The sequence below is a fragment of the Frieseomelitta varia genome, unplaced genomic scaffold (genome assembly GCF_011392965.1).
Source record: "Frieseomelitta varia isolate USP_RPSP 00005682 unplaced genomic scaffold, Fvar_1.2 scaffold_957, whole genome shotgun sequence".
Classification (NCBI taxonomy): domain Eukaryota; kingdom Metazoa; phylum Arthropoda; class Insecta; order Hymenoptera; family Apidae; genus Frieseomelitta; species Frieseomelitta varia.
The window spans coordinates 68365-81040 of NW_025110764.1; the positions used below are offsets into that span (position 1 = coordinate 68365).

General features: G+C 35.6%; 1 protein-coding gene across 1 annotated transcript in view; it reads right to left on the reverse strand.

Annotated features, from left to right (window-relative positions):
- The window catches only part of LOC122538079, a 126089-nt gene that overhangs the window by 63319 nt on the left and 50094 nt on the right, over positions 1-12676 (reverse strand). The window contains exons 8-9 of the mRNA XM_043671835.1: positions 8483-8661; positions 266-610 (exon numbers count right to left, since the gene is read on the reverse strand). Coding sequence (XP_043527770.1) covers positions 266-610; positions 8483-8661 — 524 coding nt within the window. The remainder of the gene's footprint in view (positions 1-265; positions 611-8482; positions 8662-12676) is intronic.

Here is a 12676-nt window from a genome sequence, read left to right on the forward strand (position 1 = left end):
AAAAATTATTTAAAAAAAAAAAAAGGAAAAACAGAAAGAGAAGAGTAGATAATCGTAAGGAAACTACAAGGAGATTCTTCGACATCCGGGAGAACTTTTTTGCCGTGTCAGGCAAATAAATCTCGGGCGATACGAATGGAGGTGGACAAATTCGCGCAAACAGCGAGCAGAGGCCTGATGGCTCGGGATTCGTATGGAACGAACGGGCAAATGGATCGGATCGGGGGAATTAAAAATTAAAAGGGGGAAGGGGGGGCGCTCTCACAATGGACCATGACAGGTGCACTCGGTGAAAGTGGTCCCCAGCCAGCGTCGTTTCTACCCTCGCAAGAGTAGTTGCCGTGAAAGGAACGACCCACCGCTTCCAGCAGCAGCTTGCTCGGATCGATATCGCAGAAAATTAAAGATTCCTCGGTGGTCGTGGTGGTCGCGCTGCTGTTTCTCGTGCAATCCGGAAGTTCTTTCAGCAGGTCCCCGTCCAAGTACCATCGGACGGCGGTCAGGCTTGCCGGATTTCCAGTAACAACCTCGCAGGTCAGCGAGACGTTTTGCCGGTCCGCCTCGTTCACCGGCGTTTCCGGCTCCATTATCACCTTGACCACCGGCTTGTCTGCGGAGCAAATGAAAGAGAGGGAACGGTGAAAACGATCGTTCGTCATTGAAATAGAGAAAATTGCAGAAAGAGTTGTTGTTCCGCGGATGAATAAATCCCGCGTGCTGTTTCCGCGGGAAAATTTGGAAATTTAATTGGCAGAGTTGTTAATTTGCGGACGTTGTTGCGTTCTTCTTGCGGTGATGATTAAAAAAATTGTTTTATTAAATATCGTTGAAAGTACCGCGCCTCGAATATTTTTCTGTATTGTACGCTATACTACGCTATACTTTCTGTACTGTACGCTGCATTGTAGTTTCGAATCAGTCTGATTAGCGAAATTTCACTGTCGCGGTTCATTGTAAACTTTCAGTTCAATTCAGTCGCAATTTCCCCGGCAATTGAGTTAATTTAATTATCTCACAGGGAATCATCGTCTCGTCGATCGTCGATGCAACATTTCACTCGATCCGAATAAACAAACGAACAAATAAATAAATAAAAAAAAAAAAAAAAGAAACAAAAAGAAGGAAAGACATTTTCCAGTGAATTGAACGATCAGGAAAACGATGGAAAGAAAGAAGCAGATCCCCGAAGGAGGCTCATGTATTTTTTTACAAGCCCCGGAGCACAAAGATTTACGTCCACAGCGAATCTATTCAAAATGAAGCGTGTATATATGTATACTGTCCCGAACACACCAGTTGGAGAACCGACCCGTTTATGCTACATTCGACTGGATAAACAGTAAAACGAGACAACCAGGGGTTCAAGAGTGCACCTGAAAGAAAACTTTCGCCGACGATCCAATCAGCAGATTGGCTGAAACAATTTCTCTTTCCCTCTCCCTCTTTCTTTACCTTCGCCAAGGTAATCAAGATTTCAGCAAGTTCAAAACAAAAGAAATACCGGGCAGTTGCCGCGCTCGGCGAGAAAGGCAAAACAAGGTGTACAAGGCGACGAGAGGAAAGAGGATTCGGCCGGAAGTAATTCCACGCGTTCGAATTCACGGCACCGGTTTCCCGCGGATCGTTTGTACGAGATACGACACCCTCGAGCGGCGTTAAGGCCGCAATTAGAATTTCATTGTATCGCGGCGAAGTTTACGCGACGCGTTAACTTGCCGGAAATCGGGGAACGGCTGACCCAATAATCAGGCCGTCCCACGCGGGACTGGTAGCTCATTTAATCCACGCTGACATATTTACGGCCACCCACCGTAGCGCGATGGGCGGTCGTTTCATCTCGATGGATCAGTACCTTCAGTTCCTTTCCACTTTCGACTCCTCCAGCGAGTATACCTTCGGTTTTACAATTTTATTTTTACTTGTTCATCTTTCAACTTAACACTGGAACCACCACGCCAGTCAAAGTGACAATTTTATCTTAAAATTCTCACTTCATGTTACATTTTTTACCAGCAATGATGTATTGACCTTTGCAACAATAAGTAGAGAAATAATATAATGAATTTTATTTATTTATTTATTTTTATTTATTCGAAATGAAAGTAACTTTGTATCATGGCTACTTGTACCAGTGCCGGTCAAAATGACAATTTTATCTTAAAATTCTCATTTCATGTTACATTTTTTACCCGCAATGATGTATTGACCTTTGCAACAATAAGTAGAGAAATAATATAATGAATTTTATTTATTTATTTATTTTTATTTATTCGAAATGAAAATAACTATGTATCATGGCTACTTGTACCAGTGTCAGTCAAAATGACAATTTTATCTTAAAATTCTCATTTCATGTTACATTTTTTACCCGCAATGATGTATTGACCTTTGCAACAATAAGTAGAGAAATAATATAATGAATTTTATTTATTTATTTATTTTTATTTATTCGAAATGAAAATAACTATGTATCATGGCTACTTGTACCAGTGCCAGTCAAAATGACAATTTTATCTTAAAATTCTCATTTCATGTTACATTTTTTACCCGCAATGATGTATTGACCTTTGCAACAATAAGTAGAGAAATAATATAATGAATTTTATTTATTTATTTATTTTTATTTATTCGAAATGAAAATAACTATGTATCATGGCTACTTGTACCAGTGCCAGTCAAAATGACAATTTTATCTTAAAATTCTCATTTCATGTTACATTTTTTACCCGCAATGATGTATTGACCTTTGCAACAATAAGTAGAGAAATAATATAATGAATTTTATTTATTTATTTATTTTTATTTATTCGAAATGAAAGTAACTTTGTATCATGGCTACTTGTACCAGTGCCGGTCAAAATGACAATTTTATCTTAAAATTCTCATTTCATGTTACATTTTTTACCCGCAATGATGTATTGACCTTTGCAACAATAAGTAGAGAAATAATATAATGAATTTTATTTATTTATTTATTTTTATTTATTCGAAATGAAAGTAACTTTGTATCATGGCTACTTGTACCAGTGCCAGTCAAAATGACAATTTTAGCTTAAAATTTTCATTTCATGTTACATTTTTTACCCGCAATGATGTATTGACCTTTGCAACAATAAGTAGAGAAATAATATAATGAATTTTATTTATTTATTTATTTTTATTTATTCGAAATGAATGTAACTTTGTATCATGGCTACTTGTACCAGTGCCGGTCAAAATGACAATTTTATCTTAAAATTCCCATTTTATGTTATACTTTTTATTCGCAATGATGTATTGACCTTTGCAACAATAACTAGAGGAATAATATTAATATAATTAATTTTATTCATTTATTTATTTATTTTTATTTGAAATGAAAATAACTTTGTATTTATACCTTTTTGCTACTTATACCAAAATGACTGGTACTTGTCAAAGTGCAAAAGGCATAACCGACAAACTGCATAACGCAACCGAATTAACCAATTTCCTCGTTTTGTACAACGTTTTTAAATTAATAATAATACAAAATTAATTAATACCAGATATGTACTACATAACATGGAATTCCTCTGTAAGAAAGTAATAAATCAATAAAAGTGAAAATATTCTATCATTATATATTGGGCTCTAACAATATTAAAAACCAGTCATTTTGAAATGTTTTGTTCGTCGGTAGTTCTAGTATTAATTCCAATACTTCGCGGCGGAAGTTCGAAGATGGTAAGTTGCGGGATTTTGATTTGGAAAGTCGACGCGCGCGGGGAAAGTTCGCTTTTTACGAGGACGTTGGCGCAATTGGTCTTTTTCTTTAAGCGGCGAGAGATCCCTGTTTCAACGTCGCGCTTGGAGACACACGTACGAGAGAAGATCTTCACCTCTTCTTAGAAAGAGAGTGGCCTCGGAGAAAATTTGCTGCGTGTAGGGACAATTTAATTAAAACAAGGAGGAAGAAAGAAAGAACGGACTAAATGTAAGATATACAAAGAAACAAAGAGAGCAAATGTAAGATACGAAACGAGAAGTAACAAGAAGAAAGAAGAAGAAAAAAAAGAGGAACGGAGCGTGAGAAGAATACATTATTGAAAATACGCTTGAATCTCACTTTGTATACGCTGTTCGTAGCGAAAGGGTTCAAATAAAGCGGACACGGGATGGCAGCCATGTTTCTCCAATACTTCCCTTGCTCCTTTCAGATTTACGCCCACGACACTTTTTTCCCCAACAAGTCCGCCTATACTATATGCAGCTGACAGAAATGTACAGCTACAACCGTCACACACAACACCGACACCGCTAGTTTAGATACCTTGAATTATTCGAACACTTTCCCGCGGCCTTTAGATATTTCACGCTATCGGGACACACTTTGGTCGAATTCGAAACTCGATGCTGGGCTGGCGTTGTTCTGTCTCTCGGTGGTTACAGGTTGAGAGAGGGAGGGGGAGGGATTTGAACCGATATAACTGTATTTATACGAAAGGGAAGTTTACGCAGTGTATTTCGCTTAGACGGTTTAACAGACGGTTTAAAGTTTCTTAATTTCTGCTGCTTTGTCTCTTCGTTTTAACTGGCCGCCGGTTTATTTTTCGAAGACCAGTGGTACAACTCGATGATAAAACTTTCAAATAATGTAGTTTGCCAAGTATTCAAAACTTCGCCGATGGTGACTTGGCAGAATTTTCTCGCTTGTAATCGAATCAAAATTTAATCCCTCGTTTCCGTCTTCTTGGAACTCAACGAACGGCAAGAAATTATTTATCACTGTGATTCGTTTGCGATTAAGGCTCGTTCGGAATTGATTCAGAAATGATTTAAAGGGAAATTGAGTTTACATTGTCACGGAGGAATTTACATTCGCAATTTTTAAAGAATTTATCTAACTGGAGTTTATTTGCGATTAATTTTCGCTAAAAAGTAACTTTAAATGAGATTCAATTTAAATGGAAATGGAATTTATCTTGAAAAATTTATATCTTCAATTAGAATTCATCGCGACTAATTCTCGAAATGGACTTGAAAGTAATTTTAAAAGATTAACAGCATGAAATTCAATTTAAATGGAGATCAAATTTATATTTTCTTAAAGTTTATATTTCCGATTCAAGGTACAACTAGAATTATTATCGCGATTAATTTTCACTCGAAATGGACTTCGGAAAGTAATTTCAAACGATTAATAGTACAAAATTCAATTTATGCGAAGATCAGATTTATGTTATTTTGAAGAATTCAGATTTTCAATTTTAAAAAGTCATCCAGCACTCGTTAACAGATATTAATCTCTTTTTTTTCGCGGGACTAATATTTAAATCGATCGTTTCAAATGTGATAAATGATGGACCAGTCCTCGATTTCGCATAAAGGAATCCAAAATTCTAAATGGCATCGGCGACCGATATCTAAATCTTCCGATGGGAGCTCGTTTGAAAAACTTGCAGGCTGAGGGAGAATCGGCTCGTTTGATTCCGATCGAAATCATTCATTTTAATGGATTAACCCATCCACCTCACGCACTTGGGTTCCTTCCCCGTAACCCTAATATCTGAAATTGCTACCACCCCGGGATTCGATTCGATTCGAATTGATAAATGCGATTATCCTCGAAGTTCAACACGGGGAGGAAAGATGGCATTTTCATGGCCGAAAAACAGATAGATTTCAGTTGCGAAATATTTAAGTATGACGAGTATGAGAATAGGCGTTTCCCTTTCCTTCGACGATGAAATATTCTCTTTCGAATCTTAATTGAAAGTTCTTTCGAATTTCACTCCTCCTTCTTCATAGTTTTCGAGATTATCCGAGAATTCTGATTTAATGAAATTGTTCGGGCAGCAAGAGTTTTGATATTATATTCAAAATTTCAAAGTTCTAGTGCTAAACATTTATACACTTGCGGTGCTACGAATTCAAATATAATACTTATATTTCTATCCACTTTACGCGACAAAAATCGACGTGTGATTTTTTTTCGACAGCAAAAGTAATCGTTTGACGGAAGTAACAGTTTGATGGAACTTTCAATTTCCAGCAACTTCGTAATTGTAACGACCGCATAGAGAAAGAGATAGATCGATCGGTTTTTGATAACGAAATTAGTCATAAAACGATTAACACCATCGGGCTCGATTGTTGGAATCAGCGAGTCCGATTTGACGATCCGGTGAACCGTGTAATTGCTCGATCGTCGGCTAATTAAGATACTCGCTTCATTATTCACACAGGGTGCTCGGGATTTCGGCTTTCATTTACCTCGTTAAATAAGTGACGATAATCGCCACTCAGCCTGTCAGTCCGTGTCGATTAACTTTACATCTTCGAGTGTTTCGCTTCGCTGGCTTTAATTAAAGAAAAAGCAACCGTTTCGCTTCTTTTTCAATCAATTGGTCGACGTTTGTAAAATCGTCGTAATACATGCACACACACACACACACACATACACACATATATATATATATATATATATAAATGTTCGTCGCACGATAATATCGAACAAATTCGCGTCCATGTTCTACTATACTTTTTACTCGCGTTGATTTACACCGCGAGGAATAAATAATTGCCAAACGATTTATCGTTGGTTCGAGCTGGCCAGGCGGCCGAAGGAAATTAGTCCTTGTAATGAAGATAAGTGCAAAATGCATGGCCACGCCGAGAACGACAAAATGGCCGGGCAAATCGATATAACACGCCGGGATATTTCTTCCTCTCTCTCTCTCTCTCTTTCTCTCTCTCTCTCTCTCTCTCTCTCTCCGCGCTTTTCTTCCCTTCTCGTTATCGTTGACGCTACGTGTTTTATAAAATCAGCGATATTATTTGTCGACCAGCAAATTCCTTCATTCGGCTCGCCGATTTATTCGCGACGTGATTCAGCTGAAAATTTATCGACTAACGGGATTGCAGCGTCTGTAATGGCGAAACGTATGTTACATTTATATAAATTTGTATATACTGTTATGTTTATATAAATTTATATTATATTATATTTATATAAATTTATACTATATTATATTTATATAAATTTATATTATATTATATAATAAATTCTAATAATAATAAATATAAATAATAAATATATCTTATAATAATGAATTTATATAAATAATCTAAAATAATTATATAAATATATCTTATAATAATAAATTTATAAAAATGATATAATTGTTATGTATAAAATATAATGATAATTTAAAACAGTTTATATAAATTTATATTTATAATTACATCATTATATTTTATATATAACAATTATATTATTTATATAAATTTATACTATATTTTTATAAAATAATTATTTATATAAATTTATATTATATCTTTATATAATAATTATATTATTTATATAAACTTATATAAACAGTTATGTTTAATATATATATATATATATATTTATATATATTTATATAAATTTATCGAATAACGGGATTGCACCTATGGCGAAACGTATGTTTTACATATATATTCGAATTTCAGTCACATTTCGAAAATTCGTTATGCCGTTTTTGAATATTGTAGAATACTTTTTTTTTCTCGCTTTGTCACTTATTATTTCGTTTCAAGGAAATTGTTGAAGATTCGTTTTATCTTCATCACGATCGAAATCTCGTTGTTTCGTTTTTATTAGAATTCTTTTATCGTTTTCCTTAGAAGGAGACACAATGTAGAAGACATAGAACGAAGGCTAGTTCTTCTGAAAATGAACATATTTGTCATCGTTTGATTATAGTCAATTCTGTCGAGCCGTGCAATCGTAATTCAATGTTTCATAAAATCAATACAAAGAAAATGCTGCTCGCGCGTTACATGATCAATTGTATAATTGTCTCATTGTAAAATTAATTTTTTTCATTGCAAAAATTAATTAATACTCTACCTTCGAAGAAGTACCTTTGAAATCGTAACTACGCTAATTACGACATCAACGAAATTATTTCCGACTCGAACATACAATCGTAAAAAAGCTCGATAAGCAATTTCGTGGTTCACGAAACGATAGCGTGGCGTGTAAAATAATAAAAAAAAAAAAAAAAAAAAAACGAAATTTACAAAGGGAATGCTGGACAGATTATGTTTGGAAAAAAAAAAAGGGCAGGCATTACGTATGTTCCGGCATTGGTTTTAAAGCGGCGCTCACGAGAATTTATGGACGCATAAATATCGTTTACCGGAATAAAACACGATAAATTGTTCGTAATACGAAACGAAATGGAACTGTTTCTCCAGGTATTCTTTCTTCCCATCGATAATGTTGATTTTATTTTCTTACGGAAATATTGTATTTCTCAAATATTGGATTATTAAAAAATAGAGATACCTCGACGGCATCCTAAATTTCAATTCAGTATTTGACTGGCGGGAAAGAGAAAAAGAAAAATCGGGAAGAAGCTCGAAAAATCGAGTATCTGAGTATCTCAATTGTGTTTCAATTTAATTTAATTTTAAATAATTGGTCCGTGGTTAAGCTGAGTTGGCGTTCACGTGTCAATTTTCCAATACTTACACAGCACGGAGACCTGAACGATGTCGTCCGAATTTGATGAACCAACGTTATTGTCTAATACACACTTGTAAGAGCCCATGTCGCTGGGGGTCGAATTTTTCACGGTAAGAGCCGTTTGTTCCGTGATACCACCTTCATAGTGGTCGTCGGTTAGAATTAATTCCTTGTCGTCTCGATACCTGAAAACAAGCAAACGAAACGCACTTCATGAAAAATCGGGAGAAGACCAGTAATCAATTTCGACAAGAAAGAATTTTATTTGAAATTCGTACATTCCTTTATATTGTGTCTAAACGGTCTTTCTCTTTCCAATTGTAGAGGAAACAACACAGGCACACAAATTGTCCGATAACCGATAACTCCAAAATACGAACACACAACGAAATTGAATATAAAAAAGGAGAAAGATAAAAATAAAAATTCCAATTCAAATTCAATTCTACAAGCGGTCAGATACCGGCCGACCGAAACAAGAGGCTGGCCCCAATCGGATTTTCAATATTTTCGAAACATTACGACTACAGCAGAGAACATCGCCGACGTCCGCGAAAGAATATGTTTCTTTTTTTTTTTCGTTTGGAAAACATTTTAATTCGCAATCGAAAAAGGAACACCGACACGCGCGAACGTTCGTTTACAGCCTTCGCCAAAGTGTTAAACACGTGTTCCTTTTTATCGTGTTTCCCCTGTATTCACTTGACAGTTACATGATTTTTAATATCCAACAACGCCCGACGCAGTAACGTTCCCTGAATAATACACGATGAAAATGTCCCCGTAAAAATCGCTTTATAATCGTGACGAAAACAATCCTCTCTCTCTCTCTCTCTCTCTCTCTCTCTCTCTCTCTCTTTTTCTCTCACTGTTTTTTGTCGTGGCAATGTACAATTCGTACATTGTTAACGAGTAATTTCTACCGATGAAACTGGATCGTATCGGTGATCGATGTCGAGCGTAAAGTAGCCATCGGACGAATGACACTTGATCAACGTTCTCTCGCAATTACCATGCTTTCCGCGGCAGTAGTAGCATTTCACTGAATTTCTATTGCGCCGCATGGAGCGGCAATTTCTTACCGAAATATTTCCCTCGACACCTGGAATTGAAACTACTCCCCCTTCTCTCACTCTCTCTCTCTCTCTCTCTATCTGGCCAACTCGTGCGCGTACACACGCGCCATTACATGCATCAGCGTGAAATATGGTTTTCAAGGCCCGCCCATAGAAAAATATAATAAATCATCCCGATAAATTCGCGCCTTTTTATTTTGACGTTTCGAATGCCGCTGTCGAGTCCGCTACGCGGGATTACTTTAAAACCCCTCCACTTTCCGGACGGGGTTTCTCTTCGGTGTTGCGCCGCGGTGTTATCGAATACGAGACGCGCGAAATCCGAGTTTATAAATGCTCGATGGTTTGCGGCGTTTCGCCGGTCTCGCTGCGCGAGTAATTTCCTTTTTTTAAAAAATACGATTTATTTTCGCGTTTTCCAGTTCCAAGCTGCGCGTGCATTTTGTCAACATCTTTCTCTCAGGTTTTCGCAAAAGAAACTTGCCGAAGAAAGCAAACCACGTACATTATGTAAATCAGAAGTGAAGTTGAAAATTCGTATTATTGTTATTAGTACGTAATAGCTGTGTTACATAGCTGCTAAATTTTACAGTCAGTTATTTCGGTATGCTAATTAATTATTTACTAGACTCTGAGGTATTTTTATATACTTTTACTGACGATTTTAGGCGGTGTAAATGCAGCAGTGGGTTCCGCTTTTAGAGGTTTTATTTTATATAATAGCGACGCACGTGTTTGCTTTTGTACAGCTTTGATCAGAGAAACAGAAGATGCCCAATTTAGTCACTAGGTGTCGTTGAGATCAAGCACGCATATGTACATACATATACATACATCTGACATAAAGATTAACAATTATCCTATAACATTTACGAAAACAAAACTCGAGCTAACCAAAGAGAATAAAATTTCACGACAAAAGCGACGCAACAAGGGAATCTAGAGAATCTACAGAAAATTCAAATTTTATCACAGACTAATTATGTTTCTATGCAAAACGCGATTTCGTTGCGAATTTCCACTGGCGTCTAAAAAGTACTTTGATCACCTGCGCGTCGTGCCCGTGCACCTTTCACCTACGGAAGCTTAAAACCACCCCCGGGGTAAAAACGGCTCTCTATAATGTTACATTAAGCTGATAAAGAATCTGTATCGTCGCGGGCACCAAGTTCAATCCAATATTCGCCGTCCGTGGATTAACTTCCAGTTACTTCCGTCCTCTTTTATAACGCAGTTAGCCGCGGTTGGGCGAGATGCTATAAACTTCCAGCGAGCCTCGTGCACCGTCAATAAACCCCACGGTGCGGAGGATTCCCGTGGGAGTGGCGAGTGCTCGTCGATGCCTCCTAACGATTCTTAGGATAACGCATTTAACTGTCATTTAACCGTTCACCGTGGAACGCCATTATTGGCAACCGATGCGACCCGCCGAGTATTGAACGATGATGTTTTGTTTTTCTGCAAGATGGCTGATAGTAATGGACTTCTAACGAAAGAGAGAGAGAAGTTGCGTTTGATGAGAAAAAGAACGAAAATTTTGGAGAAAAAGATTTCTCTTGAGAAATTAATGAAATGCTGGAAAAAAAAGATTAAGAAATAGTATTTGACGTGAAACCCTTTGTATCTAAGGATATTAAATATTTGTTTCTTATTAAAAAAATATAAAAGTATATATTTGTATCTAAGAATATTAAATATTAAATATTTAGGAATATTAAATAAAGAATAAGAATATTAAATAAATATTTAATATACTTGTATCTAAGAATATTAAATATTTATTTCTTATTAAAAGAATATAAAAATATATATTTTTATCTGAGAATATTAAATATTAAATATTTAAGAATATTAAATAAATATTTAATAAAATATATTTGTATCTAAGAATATTAAATATTTATTTCTTATTAAAAGAATATAAAAATATATATTTTAAATATTCTTTCTATTATTCTATTAAATATATATTTTATATATTCTTTCTTATTACACTGAAATATTTTCAATGTTGAAAACCTAATTGCTATCATGAAGCACGACCGTAACGACACAAAGTTAAATTATTCAATTTCATCTTCACAGAGAACACAAAATCCAAAGTAAAATGAAATGTACAACACTTAATAATTCAAAGCAAACGACACTATTTACATTTTTAATGTAATTACGATGAGTTACATTTCTAACATTGTTATTTGAACACGAACACGTGGATATCTATGACAAAATCTAATTTCATTTTTCTTTTTCCTTTGGTTTTTATATAGAGCATGAAAGAATGAATCAAAGGTAGGAAGATATAAAATTTATAGACAGAAAGGAAGAAGGGATATTTATGAAAAAGGGGAAAGGAAGGAATTATTCCGCCGCATCGAATCAATATATTGTATCCTTTCGTGAAACTGATGTACCCTTGAACACGTTGAGAAGATTTATGATGGTTTTTAGAAGAAAACGTATGGATCAAAGTTGAAAAATATTGCTTCTTGGGTTGGGTGGTTCTCCGATTTATCATACCGTTCCATAGGTAGATTCTCTTTTTTCTTTTTCTTTTTTTTTTTTCCTACCTACGATTCTCAATATTCTTACCATTTAGACGGAGTTTCTGCAAGACTCAACGAAGAACGAAAGATTAATTAAACTCTTTGAAGCTTCGTTACTAAATAATAACATGAGAAAGGGAAATTAAAAAGAGAGAGAGAGAGAGAGAGAGAGAGAGAAAAACTGATCTTTCGTTGACAGAAATGATAAATTACAAAAAGTTAATGAAAGATAATGGACCAGCGAAGAGAGAAAGTTTGAATAAACTTCCGAGCCAATTACTCTATTCACGGCGAGAATACTTACAGCGTGATCCTATATACGTATACGCTCAACATCGGACAATTTACCTCACTTTTAACGACAGCATTCTATCATAATTCCTTCCTAAATTGCCTGTTCGCAATTTTTTCACTCTCTTCTTTCTCGTCGGCAATTTATTTATTTATTTATTTGTTACCTTTTTTCTTCCCCTCCCCCCTTCAAAGCGCTATATCGATCTTACGAAAACCTACTGTAAAACGACTGAACTTCTCCGCGGTAGTTTCAAAGTAGGAAGCTTGATAAACGAGCGGAATCG